Below are 18,460 nucleotides of genomic sequence, written 5' to 3'. Positions count from 1 at the left end.
CTACCCCAAATCCTCAAACTGTGACCCTTGGTTCTGGACTCCCCCACCATTGGGAACATCCTCCCTGCATCTATTCTGTCTAGTCCTGTTAGAATTTTATAAGTCTCCAGAGGATCCCCCCTCATTGGTCTGCATTCCAGATAAAAAAATTTCCTAACCTAGTCAATCTCTCCTCATACGTCAGTCCCACCATTCCCGGAATCAGCCTTCACCGCACTCCCTCGAGAGCAAGAACATCCTTCCCCAGAAAAGGAGAGACCAAAACGGCACACAATATTCCAGGTGTGGCCTCAGCAAGGCCCTGTATAATTGCAACAACACATTCCTGCCCCTGTACTCAAAACCTTTCGCAAAGAAGGGCAACATACCATTTACATTAATGTAAGTTGTTGGTGTTGATTTTAATTGAAATTTTCTGAAGAAGCACAAGTGGAAGCAAAGAACTCCCAGGGAAGGGGCAAGAGAAAGTTGGGCAGGGAGAGATGAGAGCCAACCCAAGTTGCAGTCATGCAGTACTGATTTTGTAGCCTGTTTAATTGTAATAACTCCACGGGGGCAGAAGTCCCATCACCAAGTTACTTCAATTACACCATCCATCTGTACACAGCCAGCTCTCCAGTTGCTCCCTGCTGAGTGCAGGCTGGGACTCTGACACACCTGCTTTAAATAGGGAGCATGGAGCTCCCTGATTCAACCATCAATTAAGACTCGTCAGGTATCACACTCCAGCAAGCCAACCTTATTAGCCTGGCTGAATTCATCACATTAATATTGTTACAGAGAGGCCCATGAGCAGGAAAGCTCAATAAGAAAATGCTACAGAGTGTGATCAGCAGTCAAAGAGTTAACCCAAACCCCATCTGCCGGATTTTCATTGGTGTATGAAAATTAACATGCATTCATGACAACCTCACTGAAATAAAACTGCACTGAGGCTAATGAAATGGTTCTCAGTAGAGGGCACTAGCACTACAATCACTGGCACATCCAAGCAGCAGGAAAGGCCTTCGGGCGATCGCGGCACTGTGAGTGAGGATTAACTGCGCTGCAAGATTAATGACATTTTTAATTGAAGTCTTACTTTGCTTGACAAATACGTTTTCAGAAAAAAGCTGCTTGCTTCTCTTCACGTTGCTAATCCAGCGATCTGTATTAATGTGACTTTATATCAATAGGGCACTCACTGTTTGCTACAAACCTCAAAGGAAAGGTATACTGGCATTGGAGGCAGTCCAGAGAAGGTTCATCGGGTTGAACCCGGGGATGGAGGGATTTTCTCATGAGAAGACCTTAATTTGGTTGGACCCGTGCTCATTGGAGTTTAGAAGAATGAAAGGCAACCTTATTCAAACGTATTGGATTCTCAGGGGACTTGACAGGGTAAATGCTGTGAAGTTGTTTCCCCTTGTGGGAGAGTCTAGAACCAGAGGGCATATTCTCAGAGGAAGAGGTCACTGATTCAAGGCAGGACGTGGAGGAATTTATTTTCTCAGAAGGTAGTGAATCTGTGGAATTCTTTACCGCAGGGCGCTGTGGAGGTTGGGTCGTTAAGTATGTTCAAGGCCAAGTTTGACAGACTTTTAATCAGTAATGGAATGTTATAGAGATAAGGCAGGAAAGTGGAGTTGAGGATTGTCATTTCAGAGCAGTCATGATCTCACTGAATGCAGAGTAGACTAAATGGGCCGAATGGCCTACTTCTGCTCCTACACCTTACTGTCTTCTTATGGCCATACTGGTCTCTCTAAGTGGGATTGCGTGATCGTCTTGTTGCAGTCAAAGTCAGGCACGTTCAGTTGAAAGGAATTTTGATTCAGGCGAATTGACTCAAGACTGGGGCCATTCCCAATCCTCTCGTTTTCACTATGCACTCCTGCTGACTAGAGATCTAAGGCCAGCTCTCACACTGGAGGGAGTGATCAAACGCAAACTGACTGGAAGTGAAACGGTGACTGTTGGGCCATCACTGCTGCTTGAGAATCAAAATTATACACCAGAAGTCTTTGCTTTGAAGTGTTTTCTTGCCACTTTGCATAAAACTTGGAGTAAACACACTATTTCTTTTCAGTGGGGATTTCTAAAACGAACCACCCACACTCTGTGCACTGCAGAGTGCACGAGCGTGAATCATGCTGAAAATCAGTGGGTGGGCCTGAGAGGCTGGCAGCGTAGCGATACACCCTGGGTAGTGTCAAGGTGCCCCTTGGGCAGCGCCAGGGCATCCAGGCTAGCACTGTCAAGGCAGCAATACCCACCATCTCTCGCCCCCTCAGCACCCATACCTGTGGGGAGCCTTAATGGCTTTCCATTCCAGCAGGGTCTGGCTACCAGCTCCCTGCAAGTGGGGAGCCACAGTAAACCCTGCTGGAGTGAACTAATCCTGGCCCCAGGGCCAGAAATCCGACTGCCAGAGACTCATGGAGGCCCTGAGCACAGTGGAAAGCCTGCGAAACGACCTCCACTTGAGTCTCCCGGCCTACAAGAGCAGCGTAGCAGGCTAGGGGAAATCACCCCTACTGTTTGCACACTTTCATGAAGGTTACAGCATTTGGAAGGAGGAAATTTCCAGCTCAGAGCTGGATCATTTTGTATTACCTCTTCCAGCAATTTGAAATTTCCTTTCAGGCGTTCCTGCTCCCTCATGATTTTCTTCAGCCTTTCCATCTCAGATAAAGCCTGCCTGAGCTCCTCTTGGACCTTCCCAGACTTGGATTCTGCCAAGCCCAAATCTCTGTGGCACAGTTGAGCCTGTAGTCAAGGGGATGCAGGGACATGAATCATAATTACTTCATTCTGCTGTATTCCATTTTTATATTGGATAAAAGTGAGTTACTCCGGATCCTGGATTCTGAAACCAAAGGGAAAATACTCTTTTCTCTCCTTACAGATGCTGCCAGACCTGCTGAGGTTTTTCAGCATTTTCTCATTTGGTTCAATTTTTATATTCTATATTTCAATATTGGAGCAGAGCTGTCTCAGAAAAGAACAAGCTTCTTCCTTCTAATCATTAGCCAGTGACAACATCTAGACAGTTTATCAAAAAAAAAGTCACAAGTAAGGCTTACATTAACACCGTAGTGAAGTTACTACGAAATTCCCCTAGTTGCCACAGTCCAATGCCTGTTCGGGTCAATTGCACCTAACCACCATATCTTTCAGACTGTGGGAGGAAATCGGAGCACCCGGAGGAAACCCACGCAGACACCATGCAAACTCGACAGTGACCCAATCAGACCCAGGTCCCTGGTGCTGTGAAGCAGCAGGGCTAACCCCACTATGCTACCATGCCACCCTCTGGTACTAGACCCTCCCCACAAGGGGAAACGGCCCCTCAGCATTTACCCTGACCATGTGTCAAAGGGTCGGGTCAGAAAGGCATCAGGATTGACTGTGGTTCAATCCAGTCGAAGGGCCTGTCAGCATTCAGCTGTACACATGCAGAATAGTCACGGAACAACCTGTACCACTCACCCCCAGCAATGTCTCCTGAGTCCCTGAGCCAATCCCCTAAATGATGCTAAAATCAACTAACAGTTATCCTTTGCATCTGTATCAATAAATCTGATCAGTTTATGAAACAAGTTGGTCCCAACTAAAGTTTTTAATGATCTTTATTTGGATTTCTGTATTTGAGAGACATACTTGTGTTTATTCCAAATGTGACCGTTCTCCATTGGTTTCATTTTTTTGACTGCTAAGAGGCTGGGAATTGTGACCGGAATTTTCCAATCGTTCATGCCGGTGGGATTTTCCCATCCCGCTGCAGTGAATGGAGATTTGTCTGGGTGCCAAATTCTCCGACTTCACTGCAGCTGGAGCATGGTGTGGACAGCTGGTAAGATCACGCCCCTTTTTTTAATGGTCTGTCCCACCTCTGCGCTGCTCCTGATCCAGGAGCCAAACTCGCGACCTCAGTCTCTCCTCCTGTCTGAAGACGCTCCTTAAAGCCTAACTCCTTGCACAAGCTGTTGGCCACATATTTTACTGTCTCCTTCTTTGGCCGTGTGTCAATTTTTATCTGATTACCCTCTTCTGAGATGCTTTGGGATGTTTTACTATGTTTAACGTATAAAATACATGAACATTTTGTGAACATAGACAATAAGTACTGGCAGGCCCTTCAGTACTGGGGGGCATTACAGCTGAGCCCAGTCTGATCAACCTGAGGGGGGTTCTTAAATGTTTCATACCCTCCAGCCTTTTCTCTGCTACCATCAGACTTTTTGAATGGTCTTATCATATATTAAGCTGATCTTTCTCTTCACCCTACCTGTGACTGTAACACTATATTCTGCACCCACTCCTTTCCTTTTCCCCTATGTACTTTATGAATTGTATGTTTTGTCTGTATAGCGCGCACGAAACAATACTTCTCACTGTATTCCAGTACATGTGACAATAATAAAGAAAGTCAAATCTAAAGGGCGGCACAGTGGTTAGCACTGCCGCCAGGGACCTGGCAGCGATTCCCAGTTTGGGTCACTGTCTGTGTGGAGTCTGCACGTTCCCCTTGCATCTGCCTGTGTTTCCTCTGGGTGTTCCGGTTTCTGATCACAGTCCAAAAGACGTGCTGGCTAGGTGCATTGGCCATGCTAAATTCTCCCTCAGTGTACTCGAAAAGGTGCTGGAATGTGGCGACTAGGGGACTTTCACTTCATTGCAGTGTTAGTGTAAAGTAACTTCATTGCAGTGTTAATGTAAGCCTCTGTATGACAATAATAAATGAATAAACTTTAAGATATACCTCAGATTTTGTCTTGTCCAGTTCATCTTGTTTGGACCTCAGCTCAATTTCTGTTCTTTCAAGTCGTTTCTCAAGTGAATTGTTCCTTTCCATCAAAGTCAGGTACAGCATCTGATATTTAAAAGAGTTGTGTTACAATGGGTCAAGGTGGTGACAGGAGGCAAAGAACAATATTTGATTACCTCAGTCACAGGTTTTTCAGCAGAGCTCTCCTTCCCTTGCAAACCCCGTTCTTCATGATCGAATTGGAAGTCACGAGTTGCAGACTTCTCCTCAGCGTCTGTTAGTTTCCTTTGTCGGAGATCACAATCCAACTTTAGTTTTTTCAAGGATTCATCCTTTTCCTTCAAGTGGATGCAGGTTGAGCAATTAATGACACATGTTAATTCATGGTGGCAAGATATTTTGAACCGACCATCAAACCAGCATTTTACGTGCTAAACATTCCAACAGTATAATTGAAAATTTCAAGTAATTGACATTGGAAAAAGAACCGGATTTCGAAGCAGGAACTGCAATGTGGCAATAATAATGAAATTAATGGGCTGGAATTTTACGGATGTTTACGCCCCGCTGCCGCTGAAAGCGAGGACGGAGAATTTGGTGCTGGGCCAAATCTCCATTCACTGCAGCAGGATGGGAGAATCCCAACTGCATGAATGGCCAGAAAATTCTGGACACACACACACACACACACACACACACACACACACACACACACACACACACACACACACACACACACACACACACACACACACACACACACACACACACAATCAATCTTCATTTACCTTAACAATGCTTTCCAGCAATGTAATTTTGTCAGAATAATCAATGACCTCAAAAGCCAATACGTTTGCATTTTCTTCTAAGCATGTTTCTGCAATAGTTCCAGTTTCTTCAACAAGACATTTTTGGCCTTCCGCATTATTTTCAGATCCCTTGCTCTGGTCGTCATTAGATTCTCCAGTGTGTTTCCCTCCAGATGACTCTGCCAATACATCATTAAATTCAACATTTGGTTCCATCAAACTCCAGCTTTGTTGCACTTGGCACGTCTTCTCAGCCCTGATCATCATCTTGCTGTCGCCATTTTTGGAAGTACCCTCTTGTAATAAATTACCACTTTGTTGCGATAGAGTTTCCTTTAGTTGGTCTTGCTTCGTCATTTCAACTGCTCCTTGGGCTTTCAGCTCCTTGACGAGATAGTCTTTCAAATTCAACAAGTTGGTGTTTTCATTTTGTAATTGATTTAGTTTGTCTTGCGTGGCACTGCTCTCACTACGGTGCTTCTCCACCTCGCTCTCCAGTTTCCCAATTTTTGCTAGAAGATCTTCTCTCTCTCTTGTTAACTGATGCACGGTTTGGTGAATAGCACACGTCTCCTCGTTCTCCCGTTTGTTAAATTTGTCTAGCAGGCGTTCGTTTTCTTTCATCAGCCTTCCTATTTCCTCTTTCATTCCTGTCACTGTATTGGCAAGGGTTTCATCCTTGGATTCCAACTCTGAAACTCTTTTCTGCAGTTCCTCATTTTGTGCACTCAAAGTTTCCACCGTTTGATGGCACTCCCCTAACTTCTGTGCATTTTCTTTCTGCATACGGCTAATTGTGTCTTCCAGCTGCCTCTTTTCTTCTTTTAGCTTTGAGATTCTCTGCAGACATTCCTCATTCTTCTCTTTCAAGTCTCTTTGGTTGGATTCCAGTTTTGCCATCCCATTTAGCAGCTCTTTATTCCGTTTCTCCAAAGCTTCGTTTTCTTTCCTCAGGTTATTTTTCATCGATTCTTTTTCCTGCATCTTTGTTTTCGTTATTTCCTCAAGCTTCTGAGATAAATGGCTTACTTCGCTCTTTGCTGCACCCAATTCATCTTCTAATTTACACTTCTCTTCAGTCGCCTTGAGTAACTGGCTGCTCCTGCACTGCAACAGCTGACTTACTTCTCCCTTCTCTGTCTGAAGTTGTTGGATTTCAGCCTCAAGGTTTGCAATGGTTTCAGTCATTGTCTCTGCTTCCATCCCAGTAAGGTCTGTTTTTGTGTTGAGATGTGTCTTTGGCAGCGTGCAAGTATCTGTGTCATTGTCAGTGCATTCTGCAATCCTGCTTACAGACAGGCACCTTGCCTTTTCTTTCGTGACTGCCTGATCCACGAGCTCTAATTGGTCAGACTGTGACCCATCACTTGGGGCGTCCACAGGAACGGCAACCTCGCTGCATATTTCCTCGCCAATCGTCTGGTGGTCTCCACATCTTCTGGTCTCTTGGGCTGTTGCGATCGCTCGATTTTCCACTGTGGATGATGACAGGTCATAACTCGACCAGTGTCCTACCTCAGGGTCCAGTAACATAGCCAGTTCCTTTTGTGTCTCAGGGCTCTGAAGATTTGCTCTGACCTGAGGTTAAGGTAATGACAATTATGTACTGCTTTGCATATATACATAAATTAAATATATCGCAAGTCTTAAATGAAAAGGGCGGCACAGTGTTTAGCACTGGTGTCTCACAGTGCCAGGGACCCGGGTTCAGTTCCACCATCTGGCGACTGTCTGTGTGGAGTTTGCATGTTCTCCTCGTATCTGCGTGGGTTTCCTCCCAATGCTCCGGTTTCCTCCCACGCTCCAAAAGTGTGCTGGTTAGGTAGAATGGCTAGGTTGAATTGCACCTTAGTATCGGGGGATTAGCAGGATAAATATGTGGGATTACGGGGATAGGGCCTGGGTGGGATTATTGTTGGTGCAGACTGGACAGGCAGAACACCAGAGAGTTTCACTCCGATTTTTTTAGCAAGCTACAGCATGCAATTTTCCCAGACTCTGACAATTTCTGTGGCAGCGGAGAGTTTCACACCAATTGCAGGGAGGGGTTGGGAGGGTGGGGGGTGCAGAGATAAGCTTTGGTTTTCAGGCCATTCTTTATTTTACAGTGATGGGAAAAAGTAAGATTTGTTAGTTGAATGTTATTTCCTACATTTAAAATGGTTTAGGAAATGTGGTGGACATTAAGGTGAAATATGTTAGCGCTGGGCTTGTCTTCACTTATTCAGCCTCATGCACCCCCAGGTGAGATTCAGACAGCACACTTAGTTGTGGAGTGAAGCTCTTCCCAGCTGTATGTATCGGCCTCAACCTCAAACGATTGAGCAATCGAGCCAATAGTTCTACTTTCCATTTTAAAATGAAACCCAGAGTTACCATGATGTAGAATATAGAATAAAAACATCTATAATATATCATATCGATGTGACGTACAAGAGCAAATTATTCAGACACATTTAGGCTCAGGAATTGTTCCTCACCTTCTCCACATCTCCAGTCCTAAGAACCTGCATCAGATCTGCCAACGTACAGGAGTTTGCTTCAAGCAGTGGTATAATACGCCCTTCCTTCACAGCCTCGGGCAGCTTTGGATAATTACAGACACTTTCGGAAGCCAGCTCTATTGAAAAGTAGATATATCGAGATTTATTAATATATTTTTGATAGTTTGATCATGTCATATCTTCATTTTATAGCCCCTCCATCACCAAATAGGTATGAACTTGTTGTACTTTCAGATTTTCTTGAACAAGTAAAGTTTATTTATTAGTCAAAAAGGCTTATTTTCGCACAGCAATGAAGCTACTGTGAAAATCCCCCAGACGCCACATTCCAGGGTACACTGAGGGAGAATTTAACATGGACGCTTCACCTAACCTGCACTGTGGGAGGAAACCAGAGCACCCAGAGGAAACCCACATGGAAACACGCAGAGAATGGGCAGACACCACACAGACAGTGACACAAGCCAGGAATCAAACCCAGGTCCCTGGTACAGTGAGGCAGCACTGCTAACCACTGTGCACAACAGACTTCATAGAAAGTTTGAATTAATTATATAGAAATATGAGTTGAATTTGGCTTCTGAGAAATTAAATCTATGGAATGATCCACACAAGCCATTTTGTTTTCTCACATACCACAATGAGGGTTTGGTAAGGTATCCTCATAAACATATTAATCTGGAATGAGAGATTGGGAGGCGGATATCAGGAGCTTACATCTAGCAAGGCAGAGGTTCGTGTGACAACAGAGAGCTGGGGATGGTTCAGAGCTCACGTCTTCACTTTTTTGTCCAGTTAGGACACAACTTGACGTGCAGAGAGTGAATATCAAACACAGACAAAGAGAACTCTCTTCCTATGTTTGGCAGAGCTAGACTCAAAGATTTGTTATAGTCAGTAAGATAGTCAGGTCACCAACAGGAACAGTGTGGCACACTCTGTCATTTAGTGATGTTTGAAGGAGTTTTAACATGTGAGCGTTTGTATGGTACTGTGGTTTCCAGGTGGCACACAAAACTGTTTCATTACCATGATCCCTGGGTCATGCTATTGCATAACTATGTACTTGGCAGTGGTGAAATTAAGCAATAAGATTTTGAAAATAAATGTAAACTAATAAGGGCATTAAAAGTCATTTAATGTTAGTTGTTAAATTTGTCAGTAACTGATTGTCACTCCAAGTTTTTCTTGCATCAGAGAATTGACTGAAAAACATGAAAACTCAATTGCAATGTAACTTGAACATGGTACAGTATGAAACCATCCATTGTTTAAAAGGACAAATTATATACGTTTCTATACAAGAACAAGGAGTTTAATCTGGGACTTCTGCCAGATGTATGGGCCCGCATCCAGTAGAAAGTGGTTCTAACCCTCCTTGCAAAACGCTGAATAAGTTGAAGTATAATTTTGTATCGCTAAGCAACAAGGAAGACATTTTGATTTAGGAGTATACTTCCAATAGTTGAACGAACAAATGACAAATCATTATTTAAGGTGTCAGATTATAGTTCGATTTGAGAATGTGTCATGAATAAATTGCCAAGTTAAATATTAAATGGGATCATGTGAAGTTAATTGCTGGACTGTATCTAAGATATGCAAATTGTACAGTTATTTTTGGCATGAAAGTGAAGATTTATGGATGAAACTCCAGGTGTGATTGCATCACTAGATCCACCTTTGGCCAAAATATTGTATTTGTCCAATGTATGTCTTTTGTTCTTTGTACTGTTTGTACGTTTTATAACAAAATTAGTTTTGGAAATAAATTTCATTGCGCTTTAAATCTGAGTTCCATTTACCTTTGCCAAAAATATTCAGGAGACTTACTTATTATTATTAGTATTTTGTATTCCAGACACTGAGAACAGAATTCCCCACTTCACGCAATGAGGGAAATTTTGACAGTAAGAGATACAAGACTCACTCAAGAGACTGGTGACCCAAGTGTCCATCCCAAACTGGGGAAAAAATTGGATGCGCTGGAAGATTGCTTGCTTAATAGCAAAATGAATTGCATTCATAATAAGTATACTTTGAAAATAATTTACATGGTGTAGTTTGTAATACTGAAAGAGGAAACGAATGCTTAAAAGTACCTGAATAAAATAGAGAGGTTTTCCCTGGAACAGGTTACTGACCTGTCACGGGAGGTGTATAGCTTGATGGGTGCCACTGCATATCAAGCATGGCTGACCAGGAGTCTCTCCCGCTCTTACACAGGCATGTTGAAAAGATTTTGCAGGTTGATACTCACCACTTGGCTGTATTATGAATGCACCTTCCTTGGACATCAAGTCCTAGGGTGAGACTCAAACACAGAACTTCTGGCTCAGAGGCCAGGGACGCTACCCACTGCGCCACAAGTCCTCCTTGAACAAAAGAGTAAGCTTTCTTACTAGAATGTTGATGAGATGCAAAAATCCACAATAGTTAAAGGGATAGCTATTGTTTCACTGCAAAACACAATTTATCAAACAGATGTTTCACTAACCTTATGACAGACAATGATTAAGGGAGCAGTGAGGTTAACTGAAGGGTATAATATTGTGCACAATGCCCTACTTGCAATGATCATGGCCTCTTGAACACACTGTCCAATGGAGGGAGTCTGAGTGTTCTTGTTCCGAGCTGAATCCAACACAGCCGCCCACTTGTTCTGCAACAACTCTTCTCGAAACAAAATGTCTCCATTCTGAGTGGGGAAAAAAAATTTGAAATTGGAGCTGAAGCCTGTAGAAAGATGGCATCTACACTCAACTGAATCATAGATTCCAAAGGTGCAGAAAAAGGCCATTCGGCCCACCATGTCTGCACTAAGCACAATCCCATCCAGGCCCTATTCCCATAACCCCATGCATTTATCCTAGCTATTCCCCCAACACTAAGAGGCAATTTTAGCATGGCCGATCCATCTAACCTACACACCTTTGGACTGTTGGAGGAAACCAGAGCACCCGGAGGAAACCCACGCAGACACGGGGAAAGCGTGCAGACTCCGCACGGTGACCCATATCAGGAACTGAACCCGAGTCCCTGGTGCTGTGAAGCAGCAGTGCTAACCACTGTGCCACAGTGCTGCCACTCTTAGCTCAGTGTGCAAGGCGGCAGGTTAAACCTGCCTGCACAAAGAAAATCATCAAGTTCGTACTTCTTGACTCAAATAACCACCGTTAAAGTAATTCATTCTAATAAAGATTGGGAAAGCTACGAGCAGGTAGGTGGACCATACAAAAAGCCACACCAGAACAGTTGCTCAATTTTCATATAGATACCAAGCCAATCATAGAACCCAGATTTATTACTTTCTGTGGGCACAGTGATGAGCATTGCTGCCTCACAGCGCCACAGATCAGGGTTCAGTTCGGGCCTTGGATCACTGTCTGTGTGGAGTTTGTATGTTCTCCCCATGTCTGTGTGGGTTTCCTCCGGGGCCTCCAGTTTTCTCCTACAGTCCAAAGATGAGCAGGTTAGGTGGATTGGCCATGCTAAAATCGACCTTTAGCGTCAGTGGGATTACCAGAGCACATGTGTGGGGTTAAATGGGATAGGACCTGGGTGGGATTGTTGTCAGCGCAGGCTCAATGGGCCAAATGGCCTCCTTCTGCACTGTAGGGATTCTATAATTCTACGAGCCAGTTTTCAGCAATCAAATGGTTTGTGTTAACAAGTTATTAGGATATGGATGCCACTAGCAAGCGCTATTCCCTGTTGCTCTTGGGACAGTGGCACTGTGGCTCCTTCTTGAACAGCCCACAGTCCATGTGATCCCACAGTGCTGTGTGATAGTGATTTTTGCCCAGGGATAGTGAAGGAATGTAATATGTGTCCAAGTCAGGATGATGTGACAGTGGAGGGGATTTTCGTGATCATGTTCATCATAATTTATTCCAAACTGCAAGTTCTTGTTCATTTAAAAGTGTTGAATCACAGAACAGTTGCAAAACAGAATGAGGCCATTCAGCCTAATGTGCCCATGCTGGCCCCCTGCAGGAGATCTCACAGTCCCAGTCCAGCCTCTTTTCCCTGTAGCCCCTACAATCTCTGTTCTCCAGTTAACTGTCCAATTCTCTTTCGGAAGCTGTGTTCGAATCTACCATCACCAGGCTCTCAGGCAGTGCGTTCCGAACCCTAACCCCTTGCTTTCCACAAGGTTTCACATGAGAGCTTATTAGCAAAAAGTGGAATTGTAATCTTGTGATCTGGACTGGTAATTAGTTTGGAGACCAGATAAAGAAATTGGTGGGATGTGACAACCGCTGGTCCCTGGAGATCTGTACAGGGATCTCAGCTTTTGTTGAAGTTCTGTATGACTGGAAATTCTCCATTTGGATTTGGAGATAATACCAAGGTAGATGGTGCCGTAAATAGTATGGGTGTGAGGTGAAAGCTACAAAGGTACATATACGGAATAAATAAATGGGTGAAACTGTGGCAGATAGAATTCAGTGTGGGTAAGTGTGAGGGCATTCACTTTGGATCCAAATTGGAATATTTTCAAAATGACGGGCAACTATAGGACACAATGGGCTGAAGGGCCTCTTGCTACCCTGTAAAACCCTAGGAACGGTGAAGGAGAAAAGCGAGTTGGGTTTCCATGTAAGCAAATCACTAAAAACAATCAAAAAGGTCAGCTGAACATTGGGCTTTATCTTAAGAGTGATAGAATATAAGAGTGAGGATGTGACATTTCAGACGTACATTTCATTTGTACTAAGTTTTTAATCAGACCACGTTGGGAGCATCGTTCAATTTCAGGCATTTGCCCTCAGCTAAGATGTATCAGCCTTTGAAAGGGTCCACTGCAAAATCACCAGAACTATATCAGGGTTTGAAGGATTAAAATATGAAGACAATTTGCATAACCATGGTTACTAATTCACTTTCCTTCCTCAGTTTTTCAGCTGCACTGGATTAGGCAGGATCGGGAAAACAAGTCAGGAATCTGATTTATGTTATCTCACCCCGTTTGTACATTGTTTTAACTTTGTGTTAGGAGTACGCCTGATATGGTCGCTGGCTGGACAGCGGGTTTGTGATGCAGAGCAATGCCAACAGCACGAGTTCAATTCCTGTGCCAGCTGAGGTTATTCACGAAGGACCCACCTCTCAACTTTGTCCCTCATCTGAGATGGGAAGATCCTCAGGTTAAAATCACTACCATCAACTCTCTCCCTCAAAGGGAAGAGGAGTGTATGGTCATCGGGGACTATGGTGACTTTACCATTACCTTAATAATATCAATGATAGAAATAAGTCAGGCCTGTTGTCATGACCATAGCAAAGCTGGAAGCAGAGAGACCAAACCATCCATGGTGGTCAGCAATGTCAGCTCACCTTGAAGCAGGACAGTGTTGACATTAATGACTGGGAGGAGTTTGTTACTAGTTGCACAGTATTAAAGGAATGCAAAGTAACCTTGTGCTATGAAAGGTGAATAGCGCATTTACATTTGTTTTGCCATTTTCCTTTTTACCTGCAGCTGAGATCGCAGATGTGTTAAAGAGTTCTTTAGGTCTCTGTATCTGTTCGGTGAGGTCTCCTCTTCCTACAAGAGGAAGTAAATATAAAATCAAATTAACTGTGATAATTGCAAAGTTTCACTCTTAACGATTGTTTCATTGGAACTTGTAAGGCTTATCAAAGGGTTTGAATACTCATTTTTGTTCTGACCCTTTTTAAGCTTTGCATTTAGATTTTTAAAAATTTATTTGTGAGACATAAGCATAGCTGGCTTGCCAACATTTATTGCCCATCCCCAGTTGCCCAAGGGTAGTTGACAGTCAACCACATTGCTATGGCTCTAGAGTTAAGACATGTAGGCCAGACCCAGGTAAGGACTGCAGATTTCCTTCCCTAAAAGGACATTAGTGAACCAGATGGGTTTATTCCAACAATGGTCACCAGTAGGTTCTTAATTCCAGATTTTTAAAAATTGAATTCAAGTTCCACCATCTACTGTGGCAGGATTCGAACCCGGGTCCCCTGAACATTAGCTGGATGAGTAGTCCAGCGGTAATACCAGCAGGCCATTGCCTCCCCTTGCACCAGCTAAAAGCATTCCCAATACACTAGACAGCACTGCATATATATAATTCCATATGATTATAAAGCTAGAGATGTATATGGTCCACATGCAGTTCAGAATGATGCCACAGTGGAGTTTTGATTCCCATTCTGACTAAAATAAACTTGTTATGTTTGCCACTTACTCATCTCCATTTATAATGTTAAGTTGAGTTATAGTTTAGCAAGAAAGTAGAAAACTGACACTCATGGGATACAGAAAAAACCTTGATTGGGATCCTCACCTGAAATCAAAATGGATAAATACTCAAATAAAAGCAAAATACTGCGTGTGGATGCTGGAAATTTAAAATAAGAACAGAAAATGCTGGATAATCTCAGCAGGCCTGGCAGCATCTCTGGAGAGAGGAACAAAGTTAATGGCCAGGATTCTCTGGCTGCTCACGTCAGTGGGAATCTCCTGTCCCACTGCGGCAAATGGAGATTTGGCTGAGCGCCAAATTCTCCATCCTCTCTGGCAGCAGCGATGGGGTGTGAACGGATGGAGAATTGCAGCCAACATTTCAAATCCATATGACCCTCTGACAGAACTGAATACATCCGAAACACAAGCTGATTGGAATGAGGATATAAGTACAAATTAAACACAATTGGGGAGGCAGTGGCATGTGCCCTATTGTTGCTGGACTAATAATCCAGAGACCCTGGATAACGCCTTGGGGGCCCGGGTTCGAATCCCATCATAGCAGGTGGTGAAATTCGAGTTTAATAAAAATCTGGAATTTAAAATGTCCAATAATGACTGTGAAACCATTGTCGAATGTCAGAAAAAGCCATCTGGTTCACCAATATCCTTTAGGGAAGGAAGTCTGTCATCCTTATCTGGCCTGGCCTACATGTGAGTCCAGATCCACAATAATGTGGTTAACTCTTAATTGCCCTCAGGGATGGGCAATAAATACTGGGCCAGCCAGTGATACCCACATCCCTTGAACAAATAACAAAAAAATCAATTTATGCTTTATTTTCCTAGAGCTTCTGAACTGCAATTAACTAACTACCCACAGAGTAACTATCAGAATCTGAACTTACCATCTGATGAAACATTGCGTTGCAGAGGCTGCTCAGGTGCTTATATTTGGAAGATACCTGAAGCAGAAAAATAATCATTTCAGCGATTAGCAGTAATACGGCAGTGACGCTGTGTTTGCTCTCCAAACTCATGGGAAATATTCCGCACTCACAAAACTCACTCTACCATGCCTTAGTGCGAAGGTCACAATTTCATCTGTCTCTGTGTATGCTGATGTGGAGATGCTGGCGTTTGACTGGGGTGGGCACAGTAAGAAGTCTGACAACACCAGGTTAAAATCCAACAGGTTTATTTGGAATCACGAGCTTTCAAAGTGCTGCTCCTTCATCAGGTGAGTGGAGAGGTAGGTTTCACAAACACAGCATACATCGACAAAGACACAATTGCAAGATAATGGTTGGAATGTGAGTCTTTTCGGGCAATCAAGTCTTTACAGGTACAGGCAGTGCGAGTGTAGAGAGGGATAATCACAGGTTAAAGAGGTGTTAATTGTCTCAAGCCAGGACAGTTAGTAGGATCAGCTTGAGACAATTCATACCTCTTTAACCTGTGATTATCCCTCTCTCCGTTCACACTGCCTGTACCTGTAAAGACTTGATTACCTGAAAAGACTCGCATTCCAACCATTACCTTGCAATTGTGCCTTTGTTTATATATGCCCTGTTTGTGAAATATACCTCTCGACTCACCTGATAAAGAAGCAGTGCTCCGAAAGCTCGTGATTCCAAAAAACCTGTTGGAGTTTAACCTGGTGTTTTGTACATGGGGCTTGGAGAACTATCAGCTCCTTCATTGAACAGAGCCTTTCTGTAGTCTTGCACCTCACTGATTAAAATGTTGTGCTTTACACTTAACTAGCATTTCTGCTTTCTTTTGGAGTTCATTGCCAAATTATAGTTTGACCATAAGTTTCCAATAACGTCAATGTCAAATCATTGCAGAGAAGCAAACTCAACGTGTGACCCACAGACATACAGACACAGGATGAAGCTGGTTTTCAATAGCTGTGGGAACAGGCACATAGCAAATCTGCAACTGGCTTTTCTCCACACAATCAACTTACTTTTCCAATGGCTTGATAAAAATGGGCTCAGATGAATTTGTACCCATTTAACCTTCAAATGGCATTCCGGGCAGGGTTTTCCCAATAACTCTAGTTTAAATATTAAGTGGACAGGACATGCGCATGATGAAACGTGACCTTTTTGTTAATCCCTTGTTCAATAATGGGATTACAAAATTCCGAAGAAAGCAAACTCGACTGAGACAGGAGTTAAAACAGCTGCAAAATAAAGATTTGTTCTCACCTCCAATGGAGTTTCTTGGTCTGGTGTTTCATCTGAACTTAACTGGAACTCACTGTTGTTCTACAGAAAGAAAAAGGTGCCTATGAATATCATACAACTCTCCGAGAATTCCGCAGTCTTCCAACTGTGGCCTCTTGTGCATCCCCATTGCCTTACATAGAATCATAGAATCCCTACAGTGCAGAAAAGGCCATTCAGTCCATTGAGTTTGCACTGACTCTCAGACTGCGTATCTTACCCAGGCCCTCTCCCCTGCCCGATCCCTGTAACCCTACACATTTACTATGGCTAATCCATCTAATCTCCATGTCCTGGGATAGTAAGGGTCAATTTAGTGTGGCCAATCCACCTAAGCTGCACATCTTTGGACTGTGGAGGGAACCAAAGAACCCGGAGGAAACCCATGCTGACACGGGGAGAACGTGCAAACTCCACACAGACATTCTGGTTTAAGAATTCATTCCCTAAAACTACATTAAAGTCTCTTATATAATTGTCAATATTGTTATCTATACCAAACGCTCACTGGAAGTAGATAAATCCCAAATCCCAGGCTGATTACAATATGGAAAACATCTATTGATATGGCAAATGAAAGATCTAAGAAACAGGCAACATGAATATGACAGCATGTATGGGAATGGTTATTCTGAACGCCATGGTAAGGGCTCCAAAATAAAAAGGTAGGAGGCAGGCATTTCCCTTCCTGAAACCATCAAAAGGTAAGTTACAGAATTCTTTCTGAGCAGCATATTCAAAACAGAATTTTCTGATCGTATAAAGTCAGAACAGCTGCTTTAAATATGCTGGTGGACAGTCAAAGCTTACAAAGGTGACCATTCCTTGGTTTAATGTGTCAGGCAGGTAATTCACCTTTCCTTTCCACAGGCCAAAGTCAAATCCAATTCTGGCACCAGTGACAGCAGTTCTGGCACATCGAGTTTTGGCCTCAGCTCCCTGTTATACACCACTTTGTGAATGGACACATCTTCCACTAGACCTGGCATCTAATGGAATTGAGTGTACATCTTAAATGCTGGCACATCTAACCCACACCCCAAATAGCATCCAACAGTTCTGCTGGAAAATCCAATGATGCCATCCGCTTATCCTCTTCAACCACTAATTTTCACATTCATACGTAATGAATCCCCTAAAGGATGAGCTCTGAGAGAGCTGGTAGAATATAGCGGCATAAATCATCACCTGCCATAGGGAACATGCTAGAATTTATTATTAAAGGAGTTATATCAGGACACTTAGAAAATCTTAATGCACAGTCAACATTTCGTGAAAGGGAGGTCATGTTCGACTAATTTACTAGAGTTCTTTGAGGAAGTAACAGGTAACATGGAGAAAGGGGAAGCTGCAAATGTTATGTACTTGGATTTCCAAAAAGGCATTTAATAAGCTGCCACATCAAAGGTTTCTATGCAAAATAAGAGTTCATGGAATAGGGGGTAATGTGTCACAATGCATAGAGAATTGGCTGGTGAACAGGAAGCAGAAAGTATGGATAAATGGGCTATTTTTAGGTTGGCAAGCTTATCTTTCAGAATACCACAAGGATCAATGCTAGGGCCTCAACTATTTATAATCTATATAAATGACTTGAATGGTTTCTGTATTTGTGGATGACACAAATTGCGAGGAGAACATTTGCAAAGGAATCTAGATAAGTTAAGTGAGTGGGCAAAAATTGACAAATGGAGCATAATGCAGGAAGATAGGAATTGGACCACTTTGGCAGGAAGAATGGAAAAGCAGGATAATATTTAAATGAAAAAAGATTACAAAACTCAGCAGTACTGAGGAATTTGAGTGTCTTGGTACATGAACCACAAGACATTAATGCACAGATGCAGTAAGTGATTTGGAGGAAAACAGAATGGTGTCATTTATTGCAAGAGGATTGAATACAAAAGTAAGGATGTTTTGCTAGAGTTGTATACGGCATTAGTGAGACC

General features: G+C 43.1%; 1 protein-coding gene across 4 annotated transcripts in view; it reads right to left on the bottom strand.

The window, feature by feature from the left end:
- Positions 1 to 18,460, bottom strand: part of LOC145346972 (uncharacterized) — a 464,774-nt gene that overhangs the window by 65,117 nt on the left and 381,197 nt on the right. For 3 of the 4 annotated variants that reach the window (XM_080194876.1, XM_080194853.1, XM_080194862.1), the window contains 9 exons: positions 16,494 to 16,553; positions 15,186 to 15,242; positions 13,543 to 13,614; positions 10,632 to 10,761; positions 8,040 to 8,179; positions 5,539 to 7,137; positions 4,927 to 5,088; positions 4,745 to 4,855; positions 2,596 to 2,748 (listed from right to left, as the gene is read on the bottom strand). In XM_080194876.1, the coding sequence (XP_080051002.1) occupies positions 2,596 to 2,748; positions 4,745 to 4,855; positions 4,927 to 5,088; positions 5,539 to 7,137; positions 8,040 to 8,179; positions 10,632 to 10,761; positions 13,543 to 13,614; positions 15,186 to 15,242; positions 16,494 to 16,553 (2,484 nt within the window). The remainder of the gene's footprint in view (positions 1 to 2,595; positions 2,749 to 4,744; positions 4,856 to 4,926; positions 5,089 to 5,538; positions 7,138 to 8,039; positions 8,180 to 10,631; positions 10,762 to 13,542; positions 13,615 to 15,185; positions 15,243 to 16,493; positions 16,554 to 18,460) is intronic. The other variant, XM_080194868.1, reaches the window with a different exon arrangement.

This window comes from Carcharhinus amblyrhynchos, chromosome 1 (genome assembly GCF_965287045.1).
Source record: "Carcharhinus amblyrhynchos chromosome 1, sCarAmb.v2.hapA, whole genome shotgun sequence".
NCBI lineage: Eukaryota > Metazoa > Chordata > Chondrichthyes > Carcharhiniformes > Carcharhinidae > Carcharhinus > Carcharhinus amblyrhynchos.
Note: the sequence above shows the minus strand (reverse complement) of the source record. Positions and strands in the feature narration are given on the sequence as shown.